This window comes from Mus pahari, chromosome 8, assembly GCF_900095145.1.
Source record: "Mus pahari chromosome 8, PAHARI_EIJ_v1.1, whole genome shotgun sequence".
NCBI lineage: Eukaryota > Metazoa > Chordata > Mammalia > Rodentia > Muridae > Mus > Mus pahari.
In genome coordinates, this window is record NC_034597.1 from 74,392,998 (window position 1) to 74,416,612 (window position 23,615).

Below are 23,615 nucleotides of genomic sequence, written 5' to 3' on the forward strand. Positions count from 1 at the left end.
ATTTTGGAAAATTAGGGAAAAGAGAAGCATTTATCTGATGCACAATCACACTCTCTATTGGATCTATGCTGAAAATTAAAAAAAAAAAAAAAAAAAAAACCATTTGAACCTAAAGACTTGACGACTGTCTTTAAAATAGGAGTAGGTAAACTGGAATTTGAGTAGTCGAGATTTGGGACCAGATGACCATGTCTGAGAATAGTTTTGGAAATAGGAAAGTATGTTACTGTTAGCAATAGAAAGGATGGAGATGCAAGCCTTCTGAAAACCATACTGATTTGGATACTATCGTCTCTTCAGTACATCTACGTATTGTATGACATAAATGCTGTTGAATTTCTTCCTCATTCAGGGCTCAGATAATAGAGGAATTGTACAAGAAATGTGGTCAATTGCTCAATTACCTTTGTGCAATATTGCCTGCTCTACTGAGGTGTTTGTTTATTTATTTGTTTGTTTGTTTTTGTTTTTAATTTCATTCAGAACTTTCCTATGCAATTTTTAGGTGCTAGCTAATTTTACCCACACAATTATTTTATTTGTTTTTTGTTGCTGTTTGGTGATGCAGCATATATTCTTAAACCGACAAAGCCAATCTCTCATAGATCTGTGAACTGTACACTTCTATCTGGTTGTTGTGTTTGTTTCTACTCTTTACCTGAACCCATTCTCCCTAAATTCCATTACAGTGCCATCTATCTTTTGAAATGAAGATCAAATAGCACCTTTTGTATAGATTCCTTCATGCTATTATCACATACATCATTCTGTAGATTTCTCTGTCTTTACATTACTATGGCACAGTTCAAAATGTCATTATTCGTGAATTGTTTTCTTTATGTAGAATTCAAATCTACTTTATACTCTCTCAAATACTATATTCTTTTTAAGCTCCTTGGGGATGGGCAAGAATTTCACAAACCTGTGAATTTGAAAGTCGCTAATTTACCATAAACCACTACCTGTTGTAATACTAGACACAAACTAGTTGCTTAATACATTGATAAACAATGAATCATTAGACATGTTGTCCTCAAAGAAATTGAAGAAGCACACACAATACACAAGCATAGAACCTCTCTATTGGAACACTGTAATTACATTGTTTTGCATGTGAAGGTTCTGCAATAGTCCTTTTCGCAAAGCAAATGCAAACCTATATCACTGTACAATACTAAGTCTGAGAGGCAGTTTTCCTAAGGGTGCCTGTTAGGAATTAGATAGCTCCATTCAGCTGTGCCTTCACTTCCAAGCATCTGCTACTGCCCCAGGTGATAGCTGTGCCTATATAACAAGACTTGGGAGGAGGGCAACTACATTTTAAATGATAATCTTGGAGAAGTGTGCTGTGGGACACACTTATATTTGTGCTGTAAGTTTCCACAATGTGGGTTAGTATCTCATTGTTTTATATACCAGGTAATTCCACATCAAATTTCCTTCTATTGTTTTGCACTTGTTCTGTAACACAAATTTTATTTCGATTTGTCTCAGGCTTTTCTTCATCTCTGAGCACTATCTGTATGTTATCAATATATATTCAAACATTCCACTCTGATAGGCATTTTTATTATGTCCAGGAGGTCACAGACACTTAAAACCATCCCTGAAGGTGAGCAGGTGCATTGAATAGTAAGTACTACTGCTCCAAGCAGCTCCAAATACCCAGCTGCAATTGGATTCATTTGAACGATATAGGCCAGTGGTTTCTGGTGCCTGAATGCAGCCGTGGCAATACATTTAGGGGCATTGTGCAATGCAGGTGCACACTTGAGGATTGGTACTTCAATGCTGCCACGGTTTGACTATTTGACAGTATTATAATAACCCCCCTCTTCAAAATGTGCTCTCTGCCTATCTAAAGCACATAGAATAGCATCCCACACCTAAAATAAAGTCTTGAAATGGGATTGGTTGTGAATTCAAATGAAGTCCAAGTGCTTCTTTTGTTGTATTTTGGTTCTGTGAATTATATTTCCAAAGCCTTATCATTTATGAATAATCACTATAAAATAATTAAATTCATTGTCCTTAATATGAAGGATTTGTTTTTCTCATTAAATCAAGGATGTGTGAACCCTCTGTAAGGAGTATATCATAACAAGATATTTTACTTCACGCATTAAAACTTAAAGACAAGATGACACCTCACTTCCACCTATCAGTTGTGGTAATTGATTAGTGAACAGCATTCCTGTGCCCAAGTGAGAAACACAAGGATACTAAGCACTAATGGGAGATTGCCTAGGTAATAAGTGCTTGTTCTTCCCCATCACAGTTTTCCATTCCCATTCTCCACTTCTCTTGCATAATACACAGACCACAGTTAATAAATCATGGCTAAAACAAAGCACACCAGTTTTGTGAATCCCCCTTAAGCAAAACCCTACCTCTAATAACAACTCTGTTATCAGAGTATTCATACTATCTATCAAGCTATTTTTTTTATTCTGAAAAAAAAAAAGAATAGTTTTTGTGGCAAAATAATTTGGCTTTACATTCTTCAGAATAATACCAAAAATGATATCTGTATTCCAGTCATAGGGAGAAAGAGTGAAACCAGGTTTATTTTTTTATCAAATATTCAAGTAAGTAGGGACTCAAAACTTATAACTGGAATTAATTTCTATGGATATAGATTATTACGATCCCAGTTTTCTGTAGTGACTCACATCATCACCACAAGCTCTTGGGATTTACAGAGTGGTAAAGGGAAGTTAGTGAATAATAACATAGGCAAAAAAGGGGGAAAAACACTGTTTATGTTAGAGAAGTGTCATTTCACAGGATGTTGCAAGTCATGCCAACTTAGTGAAAGAAACCTGCTTTATTAGGTTTGTTGAACTATATTCTGACAGGATTCTGAAGTTTGCAGTGATTCTTTTCCCCTGATATATAAGCATATACTTGAAGAATTTGGAATTTGCTTTGCTCCTAGAGAAGCATGTACATTCTTATATGTACATTTATATGTATGCACCGAAGATTTAAAAGAAAAAAGAGCAACAGAAGGCTGGTGTAGGAAGCTACGTGTCCTGATCTATAGCTTGTTTTGTTTTGTTAAGATTTACAAGTAGATGAGAATCTGAGACATATACAGAGCTTAGATACTGTAGAACTAATTTAAAAAGGTACCATGCTAGCTGGAAATAGAGGTCAGTGCCTATCTCACTTTTCCAGACAGCTAATAGGTGTTATGAAAGCTTATATTGGTGAAAAATATAAATTAGAAATAAAATGGAATAAAATGAGAATAAAAAAGTGCGCTTCTATTTATACAGCAATCTGCTCAGAAACAACTCTAATTTTACAATGTTATAAGATGCACTACCAAGCACTGCTTTAATAGAAAAGCTCTATGCCTATTTAAAGCTGTTTACAAAACAGAAATAAAAACATCTTGTTGGTAGTCACAAAGCACAGAAGAGTTTTAAATACCCCTCCCCACTGCCACTGCACTGCAGAACTTCCTCACTGACACCCTGGTTTATACACAGATTTGCAAACATCTGTGTCACAGATAATATTTCTTTGTTGTATATATCTCTAAGTAGATCAGAGTGGGATACTGAATGCATATGTATATCTGATGCTGGAAACTCTCTGCTCTTTCTGGAAACTTCGTTTTCTCAGGTATAAAAACATATGAACTTTGGATGTAGCATGTAAATCTGAAACTAAGGAGAGGGAATTCTCCGATGTCCTCTCCAACTTCCCTAAGTGGTGACAGGTTTGTTGTCAAGTATTTTCCCTTAAGTGCGCTGTATAGTACTTTGAAGAAAAGGGAATGGGTTTATACTTATAATTTGTGGAAAGTTTCTACCTGGGAGCAAGACAGAAAAGAAAAATTAAATAAATTCACTCTGAATTAAGATAATTGTGGTTAGTTACTCAACAGTTTTTCTTTATAGTGGACATATATAAGCACACACACACACACACACACAGACACACACACATACACACACACACACACACACACACACAAACATCTGATGTTCTAGGGAATCACTTGGATTTTGCAGAACTACTTGTATTTGACAAAGATTCGCTTTCCTCTGCAAAATCTTCAGGCTTTAACATCTTGGCTTTTATTTGAATGTTCACAGTAGCTGAGGACAACTCCTCACTGAGCATCAGAATGGCTAGGCATGTCTGATGATGGGTAAATAATACATAGCCTTTCACTAAGTCTGCTAAAAGTGCAACTATCGAAGTGTTTAATTATAAAACTTTGAAGTTAAATACAGTTAATTCGTTGACCTAATCACTGGTTTCACACTCATCACAATACAATGAAGATGATAATTAAAATGTTGTGTATTGAGTTTCCTTTACATTTCTATCTTTCTTTCTTTTCTCCTTTTTTTTTTTTTTGAGACAAAATTTCACTATGTTTCCCAGGCTGAACTGGCTGACCTGCAACCTTAGCTTCTTGAGTGTGGTTTTAATATATATATAATTTTGGGAAAATAGAGTGCACTATCCCAATCCAGACTGTTCTGAAATTCACAATTATCATCCCCACTCTTTCAAGTCATAATGCTACAGGCATGTACCACATTCAGCTGAAAATGAATTTTAATAACAAGGAAATGATTGAAGCTCGTTGGTTTACATGAGGTGTTTCATTGGATTAGATACTTAAGAGTTCAGACTCTGTAACCTCTACTTATGGATGTTTAGATTTTTTTTTTTAATTCCACAGTTTCTCTCACATGTATACCTTTAGGGCTCTGCTGTCTTTCCAGGAAGGATCACATTCTTTGAAACGATGACCGCGTGGTCTTGAAGCAAGGATGACAATAAAAGAGAATTATTTCTAGATAATCTCAAATTAGAAGATAAATTGGATGAGAACAACTCTGCTGTGAGCTCTAATGCCCAGGGCCTCTCCACTTGTCTAAGGCAAACCTCAAACCTATGCCCATACGATCTGCTGCTTGCAATTTTACTATTCTACATTCTGCTAGTCCATTCTTCTGAAGACACGGTGTACAACTTGATTAAATTCTTTGATAGCTGTAATGCTTGACTGAATATTTGCTTTATATTTTGTATCACACACTTAGCTTATTTGAGGAGATTTAAAATATCCCATAGATGGGGTACACGTGGCTGCTATCTTCTCAGTAGATGCAACCATGCTTTAAGGGTTCACATTCATAACCACCCTCTTTCTCTTTCTGTTCATATACTGATGCCTCACTCCTTTTCTTCCTCTTCTTTCCCTTCTTCTTTCTTTCCTTTTACTATTCTCTCCTTTCTTACTTTCAATTGTTTCATTTTGCCTAATACTTTCTTTCTAGCTAATTGTTGAATAGAACCTTGTTTTTTTTTTTTTTTTTATATCTACCTACTTGTCTGTTGATGTAAGTTCTTTCAGGAAGGATCTACTCATTAATTCTTACAATTCTTACTTGAACTTTTGCAGTTACAGTTAACTTTATGCTCATAGCTTCTGCTGTTTATACAAAAAAATGCCATTCGATTTTCCTCACTGTCTGTGAACTGCTGGCGTCAAAATTACAGTGTAATCACAAGCCAAAGAACTTGTAATGTATCATAATCAATACGTGAAATTTGCTTCCCTGGATGTGACAGAAAAGAGTCAAGGAAAAAACTCTGGGCAAGTGCAGCAGTGAAGCACAAACACTTGCTTCATGTTGGTGGTTTCAAATTCAGGGTCGATTCACATTTTTTTTTTAAATCTGCATTAGTCTATCTATCTCTTCCTCTGACCCTAAATCCATGCTGAGTTCATTCAGTGCTGGTTATGTAAATAGCTGAAATGGAAGTCCAGTCAATACTGAAATGTGAAACCATGTTGGCATGTTTCAAAAAGAGTGTATCGGTTGTGAATCATTTAAGGTAAAATGCTTTGCTCCAAAGGATACAAAACATTAACAAAGCCATATGATGCCATTCAGACCTGATAGCCTCAAGAAAATACCTCATACTGAACCTTTAAGGCATTAAAAAGAAAATTTAACCCGAGTTCCAGGTTCTTCTCTAGTAGTTCATGACCCACTTACCAGGCTTCCAGACAAAGTCTATATTACTCTATTGATGCATAATTTAGACTACCTCTCAAGATTCGTTCCTGATTTACATAATAAATTTAAGAAGGAATGCTTCATTTTTCCAAGGAAAATATTTCATTAAAATGGTAAGTTAAAATATGTGCAAAAGCAACTTAAATACTTCTAAATTTTCTCAAGTGTCAATGATGTATGCTGTGACATTTGTCTTGTCAAGGTACCACTCTGGCACTTCATAAAACAGTACTTATCCCATGGCTCAAATTTCTTCTGGTAAAGTAGTTTGTGGGTATACTTTGTTGGTGATTGATGAGAAATTTCCTATGGACTTTAAATATCAAATCAAATGTTTCTTGTGACTTTGAAAAGTTAGCATACAAATAATTTCAAATTTGCTGTTCTCTGTGTGTAATGCATTGTAGACTTCTCTTTCCTAGTAGAGGGTACCATGTATTGTAGGGATCATCTAGCATCAATTAAGAGGCAAGCCCTAGGGCTCCTAAATGTATAGGGAATTCTATTCCCATCACATGGAGGTAAATTGTAAATATCCTCTTCTGCTAGTAGTAGTCTCAGATCTAAAATGTATGATTAAAAAAAGGGAAGTAACCATTCATAGAGGAAAGGAACAACTGAATAGATGTAATTCAAATACATGGTTGAAAATATTGGGGCCAATAGGGAGTTCATAGCTACCATCACAGTGAAGGCATCTTACTTCGTGTTTCCTCTTAACCATCTTTAAAATAGGAATCATTAAATAATGCTTTATATAGATTGTCCACATGTCTATTGGCAAAGAAGGACATACAAGTTCTCACAGCAGACATTATTGTTTTGAGCAGGAAATCATGAAGTGTCATTATTCTGAACTATACCTGTTGAGTAAGCCCTTTTCACCCACTTATACCAAAAACAAAAACTGAAAGTGAAGGGAATTGATTACAAGATCCACATGCATATATAATAAAACAGGAAAGTGCCCTTTTGACAAGCTTATTCATAATACATTGTGATAGGAAATTCCATTTGCCACTCTCAGTAGGGAAAAAGTCAGCTATGGAAGGAACCCTTTTATTTCATGACTGTCACCAACGTAACAATTGCAAATATAAGGATCAAATATTTTTAAAGTATCTTAGAACTTATTATGAAAATCTGTGATCCACTCTTGACCCTCTTTGATTTAACAAAATGAATCCTGACCTTCCTTTTTGAAGCTCTCTGTCTCCAGCATGGATTACATAGAACAAAGACTAAATTCCCCAGAGGATCTGGTTACAGTGATGGTGTACTCCACAGAGAATCACTCTCCCATGACCACGTTTTACTTCTTCCCAGGCTATGGGAATTCGTTAATATCTAGAGAATAGACTTAAAATAAAACCATTGTCTCAACCAGCAGGTTTATGCAACCATCCTGAAATGTTTTAATTATTGTTTTCTTTTCCTTTTTAATTAAGAGAGCAGAGGTCAAGCAAGCCCACTGAGAGCTGATCGCAGCCTCCAGTAGAAATGGCAAGGAAACTCTAATGATCGGATTGTTGTTTTCTCTTTTGTTTTGCAGAACCAGAAGAGTGCATTAATTGCACAGATGAATGCCGAGTGCTTGGTCATTCTGATAGGTGTTGGATGCCACAGTTCCCTGCAGCCAATCAGGCTGAAAATGCAGATTACCGCACAAATCTCTTTGTACCCACAGTTGAAGCTAATGTTGAGACTGAGACTTACGAAACTGTGAATCCCACTGGGAAAAAGACTTTTTGTACATTTGGAAAAGACAAGCGAGAGCACACTATTCTCATTGCCAATGTGAAACCTTATTTAAAAGCCAAACGTGCCCTGAGCCCTCTCCTCCAAGAGGTCCCCTCAGCATCTAGCAGCCCAACCAAGGCATGCATTGAGCCTTGCGCCTCAACCAAAGGCTCCCTGGATGGCTGTGAAGCAAAACCGGGGGCCTTAGCAGAAGCAAGCAGCTCCTACCTGCCCACTGACAGTCAGTACCCGTCACCCAGTAAGCAACCAAGAGACCCTTCCTTCATGGCTTCTGATCAGATGGCGAGGGTCTTCGCGGATGTGCATTCCCGAGCCAGTAGGGATTCCAGCGAGATGGGAGCTGTGCTGGAGCAGCTGGAGCAGCCCACCAGAGATCTGGGCAGAGAGTCGGTGGATGCCGAAGAAGTTGTGAGAGAGATTGATAAGCTCTTGCAGGACTGCCGGGGAAATGACCCTGTGGCTGTGAGAAAGTGAGGGGGAAAAGGCATTGGTGTTTTCTTGTCTCTTCTGTTGATTTGAAAATGATCACTTCCTGTGAAAACCCACTTTACAGGGATGGCAAAGGACCAGTGCTGCTTTAAGGCTTTTAGTGAACATCTGAAGTGCCCACAAGTATGTTCTTTTCACTGCTGTTTCTTTTACAGAAATAACAATGGTTTTGACCAAACTTATATTAGGACAGAATTAATGACGCTTAAGGAGAAAGGAGAAAAGAGAGAGAGAGAGAGAGAGAGAGAGAGAGAGAGAGAGAGAGAGAAGAAATTGGAAAGACGAAAAAAAGGAGGATGGGACAAGTTACCTTTTGACAATCTGTTAGGAAGGTATGCAGTGTGAGACTTAATGTATTTCTGATCACTCTAAGACTGTCCTCCCACGAGATCGATGCTGACTTAACTGTTTACCTAGAAACCCATACAAAGCAGGGTCATATTTGTTATCTGTGGTGGACTACTAGCTGACATCACAGGCTTCTACTGAAAGTCCCGAAAAGACCTTGCAGTAGTCCAAGCTACACCAAACATTAACACATATTTGTGGTAAACATTTCTGTATAAAGTACCTGCCAAGCATAGAAACACAAAGACCATTCCATACCATTAGTCAGAAAGCAAAAGAAAAAAAATATGTAATAATAACAAAACAGAAAAAAAAATAAAACAACAAAAACCCTTGGTCATTTGTAAGACACCTCATGTCATATAAAAGTTCAATGTAAAAAGATATAGTCTGTGTTGTCCTGAACACATGTAGACCTATTCACTTCATTAAAGAAGAAAATTTTGAAAATTTAAAAATGTCTATTTAGCATTTTAGTGTCCAACAAAGATATAAGTAACAGTGAGTTTATTTTACATTTGAACAGTTCTGAATTATGGGTTATCAATGAGTAGTAATACTGAGAGAAAATTAACAGAACTAAAATGTTTTAAACAGTTTTTGGACACTAAAATAGCTCAGGAACGTGAAAAAAAAAGACATAGACATAACAAATCACATGACCATTTAAATGTGCAGATGTAAGAAGATTCAATGTGTTTACATCAAATGACATATTTTTATTGATTTATTGCAGATTCCGTGCATATGAGCCAAACTGTTGAGTGTATAAGAGCTATATTGTGTATTTTATTAAATTAATATATAGTTGTGTTGCAGAACTCTTTGGGCTTATATTGTAAATGGCGAGTGTTGCCTCGGTAGCCGTCGAACTCTATGAGTTTTGTTTTCTCCCTGCTTCCTTTTCCCTGTGGAGCGTGGGGAGCAGGGCCTCAGAGCGAAGTCTCTTGTTTAATGTATAGTCTACCAAGTATACAGTACACAATTCTGTTCAAAGTCTGTTTGAGTGAGCCGATGGAGCTAACTGAAAGGTCAGAAAACTACATCTGTCAGTCATAGTTCCGCGCAAGTCCTTGTAGAAAGCTTTGATTAAAGTCATGCTAAATCACAAAAATTACATTTGTACCGATACCTGGAAGTTTCCCCCCTCCCCCTTGCTCTCCATAACATGAAGCTTCTGCCTATGTAGATATCATAACATTGGTTGGCTCTCAAAGTATCTTCAGTGGTTCCGGTGTGTGTACACATCACATACGTAAGCGTATGAAGTGTTCTAATGCATGTGTAGTACCAGTGCTGGTTACATGCGTTGTGTGTTGTGTCTCAGGAGGTCTGGGTCTTAAACAAAATGAGGTTTTTAACTTTATCTCTGTGTTCTTCTGCCTGTTTTTATTTGTGTTCTTTGAGAACAATACCCATTATTCCATCATTGGGTTCACCTTTTCCTGTGGCATTTAGCAAGTTTCCAACTTCCTTCCTTATGAGGCTAAGACAACTCTAATTTCAGGAATTGGGAAAAATAAAATTAGTACTCACAGAAGTAGTAGCAGATGGGGAAATGCCTTGATTGACATTTCTCTTCAGCATTTTTTTTTTTTTTTTTGCATTTAACAGCTTCATGGCAAACAGTTTGAGCCCATACCTTGGAAAATGTGGTGCTGACTTAAATAAAGGCTGTTTGTGCTCTGGAGCAGGAAAAAAATTATTATTTGCAAACTGGGAGGGATTTCTGTGCCTTCTTTTCTGGCCACCAAGCCAGTGTAGAAATAATATAAATGTCAAGAATAATAATAACCTTATACTAAAAACGAACAGAAAAGCAAAACAAACTTTGAACTAAATTAAGTTCTTTAATTCATAAAAAAAAAAAAATCTGCTGGAAATCTTTCCATCATTTCAGGAAAGTTAGATTGTATGTCACTCACAAAATTGCTTTGGGGTTAAGAGTGGATGATCCCCTCAGCCTTATTCTCTTGAGAACTGCATTGGGGTCTTGGTAAAAGCCTCTCTACATTTCTACTCCTGCTTTTTGTTATCCATCCATGTTTTTAATTAGAAAAAAGGGGATCGTGTACATGTGAAACCCAAGTGACCCTATATTTTGGACCATTTATGTATCTACAATGTGTGTCTCTGTTCTATGATGTTGCTTTTACCAGGAGACTACAAATTGATTTAGCTTGATAGATAGTTGAAAGTTGTTGAAAAACTGTTTCCATGTAGTCATCTTGAGCTTTGCCTCTCTCTCACTATTCAGATAACCACTTTAGTGACATCTCAAGCAGTGTGCAAGTAAACTCAACACAAACAATAGGTTTAGTTTTTGAGACTTCTTAGTTCTAAGTAACCAGCTGTTCAATGTATTGTTAAGTGTCTGAAACATTGAAACACCATATAAGTCTCAGAATTGGTTGTGCCAACACGTGATGGATTGACTCTAAGCTGTCACCAGTGGTCTGCTAGTGTTAGCTGTTTAATACATTATCTGTACTTAATAGTGATTATTTATTTACAAGTTGATGGTAGTTCAAGTCAGGACTCTGAGCTTTTATAGCTGAGGGAATCTTGTTTTTATTCATCTCCCTGGGACCTGCCTTTAACACAGAACTCTGGTGCTTGGCTTCCATGGAAGCCTTTGTGATGCCAAAATCATACCGTTGGGGAAACAATGGCTGTAATGGATGGTACATAATTGGGGGGAGTTGAGGGGGTTTCTGGAATTTAGAATGCTTTACACACACACACACACACACACACACTGAAAAAAAAAAGTCCTTTAATTCTTTAGAGGTATTTAAAGAGGAAAACTGTTCATTTTGGGAAATTTTAGCAAAAGACACAAAACGGAAAAAAAAAAAATAAGCATAGTGGTGAACTAAAGACAAAACATCAGTAATGAAATCTTTTCCCCATTTGTTAATGAGGAATATGTTTTCACTAAAATTCAACATAGTAAGAATTACTGTTATGCTATATCAAAGTAAACACCGAAGAGACGTCTATATTCTCAAAGAAGGTTCTCATGTTGTTTCTTTACCAGACAAACTTATCCTTATGGAAAACAACACAAAAAACTAGACCTTGTTCCATCGATTCACTGAATTACTGGGAGAGAAATTGATTATTGCTTTCCTGAAATTACCTAGGCTCTTGTAAAACATGACTTTCCTTTTAAGGATGTAGGCACTGCTCAAAAAAAAAAAAAAAAAAAAAAAAAAAAATCTCAAAAAAAAAAAAAAAAAAAAAAAAAAAAAAAAGGCACCATAAAAAATAGTCATGTAGTAATGAGCAGTATGCTTTATGAGAACCAGGTTAAAAGCTGGTTGTTGACTAATGGAGTGGAATCTGATGGGGTCATCAAATAGACTAAGGACTGGCATACTATATGCCTACTCATTATTGTCTAATTATATTCTTTTGACAAGAGGCAGCATTTACCAGAGCATTAATTCCATCGGAGTTTTGGCTATCAAGATGTGTTGATTTGAAACATAATTGAATGCGGCCTGATTAAGGTCTGACTCTCCTGGCCCCAGTGTTTTTGCAGGTTAGCTACGTGCATTTATCAGTCCCATCGTTTCATAAGGTTCTTCGCTGCACCAAGTGATTGGTGAACAACGGCGACGACAACAACAACAAAAGCAGCATACATTGTATGGTTTATCTCAACGCTATTGTTTAATGGCTGTGTTTCATGTGACCTGTCTGGAAAATGAGGACTCTGAATAAAAGCTATTACTAATAGCGGTGTTGCCTTCCCTTGATTCATTAATGCAGAAGTGATGCATTCTACTGCACACCACAAAGAAGACCCCCAAATATGGTATCACAATGGTCTTTGCTAATTATCTGCTTTGCTAAAAATTACTTAACAAGTCAATATTTTCTAATAGAAGTGAACACTCAAATATATTGGATAAATGAACAATCCTGGATAAATGAAAATAGAAACTATGATCTATGAATTCTTGTACCTTGCATTATTTACATTTGCTGTAAACAAAAGCCTTTCCTACCATTACAGCTATCATTTGTTGAATCCATATCATGTCTTTGCCTACCAATGTAATATGCACCCAAAATATACTGTGAATGCAGGGTGCTACCTGGATTGCAGTCAGATGGAAAAAGCAACTGGACAAATTTTAATCCACCCAACTTGTCATATGATTATCCTCGGTTTTCATTAGTTATCCCCCAAAAGGCTGCGTTTTGCTTTTTCACAATAAATGGCAGGCTTTACAATTCACACTTACATAATATTTGACGTCACAGGCAGTTTTGTTTTATTTTTATTATCACATTATCAACACTGTATGCTACATTAGACTTATTGCAGATTGAATACTTTTACCTGTTCTCACTTTGATTCATCTCTATGTCAGCCTTTTTGTTTCACTGAATATTAACCAGATTCCAGTATATAGAAGAATTCTAAGGTACAAAGAGGCACTAAGACAAGCACATTTTGTATGCAGATTCGTTACAGTTTATACCTTGGCAATACCTGTGAATGCAGGAATTGCCCTACTCTTTCATTAGTCTATTCTGCTGTCCACTGCTTTACAATGTAAAGGTAGATGAAGACATTGTTAATTCAGTCATGTGAATCATGTGACCACAGTCGAGGGAGAATGAAACCATTTAGGTGAAGAACCCTATCTGAATATGACAAACGCAGGAGGAGATTTTGAACTCAGCTTTGGAAAGACTTGCTATATCTCAGTGAAATATCCCGGAAATGATAGTATTTTCACATATATATGACCAAAGATACAATTACTAGACAGTTCTTACAAAAATATTAAGAAAAATAAAGTACCCACGAATAGTGCCACTACGGCGCATCGAAGTACAATTCGCAGTGAATAGATTATCTTCAAATTCTTCATTACTGTGGGTTCTATAGCCTAACACAGCACCCATTAACTTAAAAATTATGTTCCTATTGTTTGTTTATTTTTGTCTTCTGAACAGCACATTTCATTTTGGGAAGAACCAGTTCTTATTTTATCTACTTCCTTTCTCACATATGCATTAAGTTGTATTTGAGTCTAGTAACTTAATTTTTGTTATGATATATTTCAAGTTCGTAGCTTTTTAAAGTCACATAATTTGCTCAAATTTAAAAAAAAACATTTTTTTAAATAAGTTCAATACAAATTTTGTACTTTGTTCTAGTTTCATAGCTTGTCATATTTTGTTTAAGTAATTTGCATTTGGGGGAGTTTATATGAGAATTAATCTTACATCTTTCATGGTTTACTCTGACACTCATATCACCAAGCACAGATCTTACTTGATATGGGTAAATTCTGGCTCTAAAACGCTTTTTATGATGCAAAGCTTTATAGAATTAGGGCTCCACTGGGAGCTCCAAAGCAACAGGGTAGATCCAAGGACAGCGATCTAGAACACCTGGCTCTCCCTCAAAGCAGACCTCTAATTTGATAGCCCGGTCGAGATTCCATAACCTTGCTGTATTTTATATCTTGTCTGCCATGTTCAATTTATCATCAAAAAACATTCTTTTTCAAATTGTGCAGCTAATAAGAATATTCTTTTAAATCTCCTATATCTCTACTATGTTGATGGTTCTCATATTTTAGTGAATAAATCAGAAGGCAGAAAACTTCTTTCAGTCTCCAAGAAAATAAATAAATAAATAAATAAATAAATAAATAAATAAATAATAAATAGAAAGAAAGAAAGAAAGAAAATGGATATCTTCAGAATCGTAGGCATCGTGTTTGCCTTGATCTAAGTGTGCCTGTCTGTCGTCCCAGTGCCTCGGAAGCTGAGGAAGTAGGCTGCCATGACTTGCTGGCAGCGTTGAAATGTGTGTGTGCGTGTGTGTGTGTGTGTGTGTGTGTGTGTGTGTTACTGTTTGATGGAAGAGCAATAAACTGTGTATGTCTTTACCTTACTTTCTTCCTTTCATTCTCATCCCCATTTTTTCCAAGTTCTATATTATAGCTCTGCCATGGAATTTGCAGGACAAAAGAAGCATGTTCTAAAATTTCAGAACACAGTTTTAGAAGACTTCAGACCAGATATTACTGGTAATTGGTTAATTATCATCTTTAAAAGTGTTATAAAACTTTGATGTTATTATCTCTCCCCAGCCCCATATGATAGAAAATCATTTTTTTTCTGGTGAATTTAGTATGCACTCACTTGGAACCAATCATGCAGATGTTCATTTAATTCTGTTAAATCATGAGACTCGTATACACTTAACTAATAGGATCATTAATCGATTTCCTAGGAATGATTCTATTCACTCTAGTCATATTAAAACTATATCTAAATCTGTATAAGTGGATGAGAATCTGATAATATCAAAAGGTACTAAGATAAAATAAAGGAGTGTAAGTCAAGTAATTCTGACACAGCTAACAGGCACCTAACAAATTTAGACTTGACTGGCCTCTTTAAATCTGTGTGGTAAATTTTGCATCTTTTCAGCATTCAAATGGAAAGACAGCAATACTATCAAAGTTGATCTCATTGTAGTTCATTGGAAATAAATTTGATTTGATTCTAATTAGTAAACTTAAATTAACTAAATTTTAATTTACTATCTCTCTACACATCTCACAGAAACCATGTCTTAATCTCAAGAAGACCAATTATGCTAATGCCTATTTAGTGTTGATTTATTACTATATATATTTTTGAAATATGTATTAAAATGGATCAGATGTGAAAGTCATTAGCTTCACTAGTCATTTAAATAGCTCAGTACTAATTATCTAAGAATTCTTAAATTATATTTGAATACTTATTGTTTTATTCCTATGTTTTAAAGTATTTTAAATCTAAATATTTATGTTAAGGGAGTTAGATTTTTAACTTGTTTCCTTTAAAAATCTGACTCATACCAATTGCATTTTGTGATAAAGTAAATGAATATCTGTGAGCTCTCTTTAAGTAATAATCTTATTTTGTCTTCATTTCATAGCTTTCTATAAATATTAACTGAATGCACGTTTATTTTTATCATCTATTTATTAAAATATCTTTTGTAAGCCCATATGGTTCAAATTGATGTGGAGTTATTAAGGGCTTACCTTATACTAGTAAGTGGAAATATTCCAGTAAACTTTTCTAGGGGTATATGAAAACAAGCAACCATTTTCAAACTCCCACATGGAGTGTTAAGATTGACAAATGCATAATGATTTCTAACAGGAAGTATACAAAGTGAAAATAGGTCAGTCATAGGGAATTTTAGAAAAAAAAAATATAGGAGGTCTTAGTACTTCATGGCAAGACTGAGCAAGCAATTGGAAAATGAAGGATTGTGCTGTATCACTACCTATTCCTATGTATTAAGGGATCCTCTTATTAAGACCTCATCATGTTAAAAGGCTGACATTGACTGAAGATAAGTAAAGAACCTTGGAGACTATTATGATTGCTCATCCTACACATCTCCCTTAAACATCTTCATAATTCAAACATTATATCTACTACATACCCTTCATTTTCATGAAAGTGCAAAAACATCTCTGCTCATAAATCAGAGGAGAAAAGGAAATGAAAGAATGGGTTAAAATGGTTTCTCATTTTGGAGAATGTGGCATTCCCAACTTAAGTCAATGCTTATCTGTGGAGCATTCTTGTACACTTTGGCAGAATGGGGCAGACACACATTAACTAAATGTCATTTCTGCCTCTATATAATTACCATAGACTGAGAAATTAATGCATTTATAAAACTTAATGTGTACTTGATGCTATGTGAGAAATATAAGTCTCAGTGGCTTAGAAAATAGAGACACTGAAATGGAAGTATTTTCAGCTGAAGAACCTTAAGGAGGAAGGAGCAGCCGCAGCTTCCCGGAAACAGCAGCATTTGAACTGAGCACTCAAGGAAGGATGAGATTTTGACAGCAGAGCTGTATATTGGACAAAGAGGCAGATGTGTACAACAACTTAGACATAAAGGCAGGGTATTTTCTAATATGGAAAGTACGAAGGGTTGGATGGGTATGCTAAAGTTAGGATGATGCAAATGATCCAGTGCCACAGCTATGTTTATTGTAAAGGTGAAGAGATGTAAGGGAACCTGAATTAGCATTGCTGGCTAGAAGAGTTCTGCCAAAGCCCTGCCAAGCTGAATGTGAATTCAGGAAAATAACACTAGGACAGCTTGCTGCTGCCTGGTGATCCATTCTTTATAAGATGCTGCCTAATAGCACCTTGTACTTGGGTCTGGTCCAGCTATAGTGAGAGTGCCAACTCTTTTGAATCTTGAATTTCTCAGCTCCGACCCATAAGCAGAGTATTTATGTGTGTTTCCAACTTCCCAGAAATAATTCTTCCTTTAAAATCTGCAATCATATTTGACGCTTTGAAAAGTGATATGAAGGTGAAAATCAAGGGTATGGATATCTTCCATCCCTGGAATTGCAACTTTTTAATATTCCTGGATTCTCTAAGTACCTCCTGGAATGTTCTGCATGAATTCTGCTAGTAGAATAATTCCAATAATTGTTCCTGTTGCTATTCCAGCATTTTCAGGCTCACAGAAAAGACCTATCACAGTGTGTCTATAATGTTCCACAAATATACGAACATACATATTTCAGGCCCTAATATAGAGCATCAGTGAATTTACATCGGTTATTTCAAAATGGAACAATTTCTCCCTCAAGGATTTTTTTGACACTAACAATGCTTTGTATTAAATCACAGTGGTACATACATTTTTGGGTTCTGACATCTACGAGATATAATCCTAATGGGTTGTTAAACATTCTACAATGTGCATGGTGGCTCTCTGCACACAGAAAAAAAAAAAATTCCAAATTGCCCACCATAACCAGTTTAAGAATTTCTGTATATGACATAAAATGATGTAGTTAAAAACATAAAAACGAGCAACTCTAGGGTCTAATATTTGATCTTGAATGTTAATTGGATAGACGAGTCTTCATCCAGTGTTTGGACAGGAGTCTTGGACATCCTAAATTCCTTAGCACGAAGGAATTCTCTGCACTGTCTTCCTTGACAATTGGCAGGGGCAATGTCTTTCTCCAACTGACAGTCTTATCTCTGGCTCTAATCAGGCCCAATGGTCCATGGAATGAAAAAGCTGTTGCTTTTCCTGTTTCTAATCCTACTAAAGGAGTTTAGAGTACACACCCTAAGGCAGAAGAGAATTCCCCAACTCCCAAAGGTGAAGAATGGAATCCATATTGGGAGCTGTCTCAAAGGTGTAATCTTCTAGGTCAGTTGCTGTGACCCACTTTTATCCTCAGGACTAAAGTCACTTGAGTGTGTGTGTGTGTGTGTGTGTGCGTGGAATCTGACTCTGGCATCATCAGGAGTTGGCACCATCAGGCAATGATGTGAAATGGAGATCAGGCAAAAACATTGTTCAAGCAGGTGTTAGTGATCATGTGTAAACCTGATGCCACAGAATAGATGTGTTTATTGATCTTCTAGGCATCTTCCAGCCACAAGTACTGATTTTAGTTCTTTCAAAGTAATACTCAAAAATGCCAAAAAAAAAAAAAAAAATGTTAGATTGACATTCTAAATGAGGTTAGGGGAAGGTGAGAGCAAACAGTTTCTTAAAAGTCTTATTTCTCTTGACACATACTCTGTTTTACCCATCTGTAATGCAGGGTAGGCGGTTCCAATGCACATTTTATGAATTTGAACTTGAAATGACTCTAGTTTTAAAATAATAATGGTAATGTGTTAAAAGGGTGACAAGAACTCTGGTGGCAAAGTTGAAAGTCTATGCATTGACAGGCCAATTAATATAAATAGTAATTACCATAGCCAATGCACATCTGAAATTCCACTTACCTTGGATAAATATGAACTAAGTACATTAAAAGATAAATGTCTATTCCCTCGGATGAATTCTGGCATTTCCTATAGACTAGCAGCACTCTCTCAGTCAGAGGCTTTTGACGAAGAGGCTGAAGACAGAAGCGGAGCCAGAGCTCTGAAGTTCATCTTTCCAGTGGACCTGATGCCATTCACCAAGTCGTGCATGCATTTTCCCTGGTTAAATATTGCTGTATTACAAAGCAATGCAATTGTGATACACTACTACTGTTCAAGCTAATTTACTTTCTAATGGTCTATTTGCATAGTAGAATTTGCATTTTATTTCACAGCAAATGTTATGATGCCACCTGCCCCATTTTAGTGAGATAGAACACCAAAACTAAGAAAAGAGAAGCAGTTGGAACTGAGAATGACTATTAGAAGCATTGTACCCACCCACCCTCACTTGGCAGCACTGAATCTAGCACACAGGATAGAGCTTCAAACAAACAGAACACAAACTGACAATTCTTGCCCTCTCTTACAGGGTCACAATTTTTATTTCAATCTCTACTCCTTCCCTTTGTCTTCAGTTGATTCTTTCAGTTCAATGAAGGTAATTTGCCTAAGCCATACCAAGTTCATTGAGAGGGTGAATTTATTTTGGGAAATGTTACAGACAGGTGAGACATGCAAAAATTGCAATAACCTATTAAAGGTGGCTACCTTTAATACCACTGATCCTATTTGACTTTTTTTTTTTTTTTTGACCACAGCAGACACCTATCCCGACTGTAGGTGACAGCCTAATACGGCAAAATATTATTAGCAGACCTCCTTCTGTTACCAAGAGCATAAAATATGTGGATGTGTGCTCCCTTTCTTACAGGGCTGCCTCCCTATCAGTCTATTTTTTTTCTTATTCAAGGATTAAATCATAGGGGTGACAGCTGCCATTTTAAGATGACTCATTATAGTCATCTAGAGTCCCCTAACATATGGGTAGAACTTGGCTTCTCAGAGAACCCCGACATGTTACAGTCCATAGCAAGCTTTGCATCTTACACACATCTGTCAACTACATTATTCAGTAAAATTATTAATATGGCTACCTGAGAGTTTTAAAAAGTAACAAATGGGAAAATATTCACAAAGCATTTTTCGTGGAACGATGGTTTTTAAAAAATTTAAAAAAATTCCTTTAAAAAAAGTATCTAAAAGTTTATATTTTCAGTACCATACTGACTACTAAAATATATTCTTGGGACATTTTATAAATTAACCTATACTAGGTACACAACTAGGAGAATGTAAAAATCAAACAAAAGCATTTAAAGCTGGTAATTAACCAGATTCACTTTGTCTTTGTAAATTTTGTCGCAGTATTACATGGGTTCGCTGAGGATCGGACCTGTGAGTATTTCAGGTTGTCTTTAGGGAGGGAAAGAAGAGGATGCTAGGCACTCCCATGAGAGCTGTGCCTGGCCTGATGAAGGAAAACACTGACTCTAGCTTACTACTCTCAAGTCATGTGACCTTTTATCGCGGGGGGTGGGGTGGGGGTGGGGGGNGGGGGTGGGGGGAAGGGGTGGCCAAATGCAGTCCTTGGGCCTAGTCCCTCATTTTGCAATGACTGGAGAAGGCTTATACCTACTTACCTATACATATCGTTTTGGACTTCTTTCCAACTAAAAAAACTGAAAAGCTAAGAAAAATCTGTATGTTTTACAAAACCAAAGCTAGTATTTAATCTTAGGCAGAAGATATTAGCTGAGCACTCCTGAATCACCTGCTACCTACTCTAGCCTCCTTAGTTATAAATCATGAATAAGACCAATTCTTAGAGCAAATGTATGGAGCAAGTGGGATAATGGATAGAAAGCTTAAACCCTTGTGCTTGACATATTGCAAGCTCTCAATGAATGCTATTGATTTTCGCAATTCATACCAGTAGCATAAATCTATTAGCCCATGACCACAGGACATGACTTCAAACGACTACTGAAAATCTTTTTAAGAAGGGATTATTCTAAAATAGTGGTCCTCAACCTCCCTAAGGCTGTGACACTTTAATATAGTGTCTCAAGTTGTGGTAAACCCCAACCATAAAATTACTTTCGTTGCTACTTCATAACTGTACTTTTGTTATTGTTATGAAACATGGTGTAACTATCTGTTTCCCCCATGATCTTAGGTGAGCCCCGTTTTTCAAAACTGTAAGGGGTCTCAACCCCCAGGTTGAGAACTGCTGTTCTAAGACAAGACACAAACAAACAAACAAAAATAATGGAAAAATAACTGTCAAATCGTACTTTAAGTGGATGCTCAGCTTATGGTTTTTCCTGAGCTGGTTCTGGTGACCGTGTCTGGTAACCATTAGTAGCCTATAAGTCAGTTAAGCATCACCTTGCTGCCATTTCACCAGAACCCTGTAGGCCTTTCCCTTGCTTGCCACTAGCTTGTGGAAGTAGGTACTCCATGGTCAAATGCTTCTCAGTAAAGTTAAACAAGTGGCAGCTGGCACCATACAGCTCTGTTATAATGAAAACCCGAGGTGGCTGCCATTACACAGTCCTGCACTAATGAAAACAGTAGGAGGCTAGCATCACAATGGTCTAATGAAAACAGGAAATGGCTGGCATTAAATTGGTATAATAAAACCAGGAGGTGACTAGCATTACACTGGTGGAATAAATAAATTAAGAGATGTCAGACTTCCTCAATCTCATCTCCGTTATATGTGACTACACAATACTCATGATTTACATAGGACACATTCCCAGTCATTTGAATATATAGGGATAAAAGAAGGCACACCCTTTTCTTGTGCCTCAGAGAGTGTCCTCTTTTTCCACATCTGTCCCATAAGTCATCTCAAGGAAGTTATAAAACAACAGTATAATTTGTGCCCAGTGCTTTTACCCCTTAATCCTAAACAATAAACTTAAAATAAGATTAAAAATGTAACAGCATGTTTGATAAGACGATGGTCTAGAATAAAAGCCATTGGTGCAATCAGTTTCTAATTCAGTCCTGGACATTTACTCTCCTCTATTCCAATGCTGTCTAAATTACATAAAACACATAAGAGCTACACAGAAAGACAGAGAAACCTACATAGAGGAAAAAAGTTACGCAAAAATTGATCGCTTAACTAAGGTTTCTTATAAGTAAGTTCCCCTACTACCCTTGCTTAATTGTTAGCATATCTAGAGAATCCTTTAATATAAAACTCAGAGAATAGATTTACAAGAACCCTTTGCTTTATTAGGGCTCACAGGGTCAGGGGCATCTGATTAATTCAATCATTCTTTTCTTTTTAATCTCGGCTGCAAGTTGAGCATGCTGGCACCAAATCAGGTAAATACCAGCACATTGGTCCTGTTATTCAGTAGCTCTAACTCTTATTTAAAAATTCTGTATTAGCTATCTCATTCTGCTTTAATTTCAAATGAATGTGTGGGTTTACAATATATATCCAGATGAGAACAGCAGCAGAAGGAATAGAGTTGTTTTAGAAGCTGGTGGAATAGTATCCCGAGATAAAAAGGGAAGGAAACCATTCTGGTAAGATATCAAGGTCAGAAAATAGAGATATGAATAAGATCACATAAAAAACAATAGACATTTCATTTTCCTTGCTCCCTAATTTTTACTAATCTGTTTGAAAACTTCTGACTTACTTAAGAACTATACATGTGTAATATATACTAAAATAGCAAACAAGTAGGAAAAATAACCTTATATTGTTCTTGCCTCATTTATAAATTTGAGACTAGTTCTTTCTGAAACCCTATGATAATAACTCACCAAAATTAATATGAATATCAAGGAAAGTAAACAATAATAGAAAGTCAATTAAATCCTGGTAGTTTATTTTCTAAGGTGTAGAAGCTGTGACGTACAAGAAGTAATTTCATTTACACATTTAAATACATTTAAATCAAGGATACATTGAACATTAATACATGTGTTTTATGAGACCCAGTACTGTGCTTGCGTGGGACTCACAGACATGGCTTAATCGAGACACAAAGTGATGTGTGCCATGCATTCAAAATTAGCATCTGGCCTAGGGCCACTGAATTTGGCATCCGAAGAACTGATTCTATCCTCTGCCAAGTTTCTGCAGGGACTAGACTTGCTGAATTCTGAATCACAGACTCATTTTCCCTTCAACAGAATCTCTTTGAATTGTGAATCCTGAGAAACTTGCAAGTGAACATAAGAATCAAATGTGAAATACAAAACTTGCCAAAGAGTAAGATAGTGTATGAAAGATGTATATAGACATTAAATATTTCCAAATAGTTAATTGTCATGTGGGCTGCTTACAAACTTGCACAGCATATCCAATCAGTTCATTTCTTGCTAAGTGCACTCTCTAAGTTGTCCATGCTACCTAATACCAAAAATACTTCTTAAGCACTTACAGATTGTGTCCTTTATATGTTCATTGGGTACATCTCATGATATTTTATTAGCTAGTTTTGAACAAGAGATATACTTTTCCCTAGCTTTCCCATGTTACCATTTCTTGTCATTGTCTTTTATCTTTTTCACATTATTAGATACAACAATCAATGCCATGTGGTGTAATTGAACCTTGCTATATAATACAATTGTTAAAAATGTCAACCCAAAAATGCAGAAAATCATATCATGTCAATGAAATTACACACACACACACACACACACACACACACACACACACACACACACATACACACACACGTGTGTGTGTATGTGTGTGTGTGTGTGTGTGTGTATCACATTTCTTATTTAGAATCATGAACTGAACTTTCCATATATCTCACACACAATCATTCAGAACTGTGCTGCACCAAGAGCAAGTGTACTAAGCATTTGGCAATGAATAGTTTGCAAAATGGGTAGATATGGGATTCACGACCCCACAGTATGTCTGAACTAAAGGAGACCCCAACACAGCTAGTGGCAAAATGACAGAGTAACTTGCGTACTTTCATCTGAGAAGGGCGGAGAGGAGAAAGGCATAGGAGAGAACAGATGACTGGATACCAAAGGCAGTCCTTTGATTCAAATGACTTAAAAAAAACCTGAAGGAATCGACATCTCCTAGAGGGTAATACAAAACTATGTAAAAACATGTTACAAATTGCCCTGTGACCTCCACATGCATACTGTGGC

At 36.3% G+C, this 23,615-nt stretch overlaps 1 protein-coding gene across 3 annotated transcripts in view; it reads left to right on the forward strand.

Moving 5' to 3' along the window:
- The window catches only part of Pcdh17 (protocadherin 17), a 93,168-nt gene extending 81,293 nt beyond the window's left edge, over positions 1 to 11,875 (forward strand). For 2 of the 3 annotated variants that reach the window (XM_029541513.1, XM_029541514.1), the window contains exon 5: positions 7,609 to 8,387. In XM_029541513.1, coding sequence (XP_029397373.1) covers positions 7,609 to 8,291 — 683 coding nt within the window. In that variant the 3' untranslated portion in view covers positions 8,292 to 8,387. Of the gene's footprint in view, positions 1 to 7,608 lie in introns of all 3 variants that reach the window. The other variant, XM_021203513.2, reaches the window with a different exon arrangement.
- Positions 11,876 to 23,615: the final 11,740 nt, after the last annotated feature.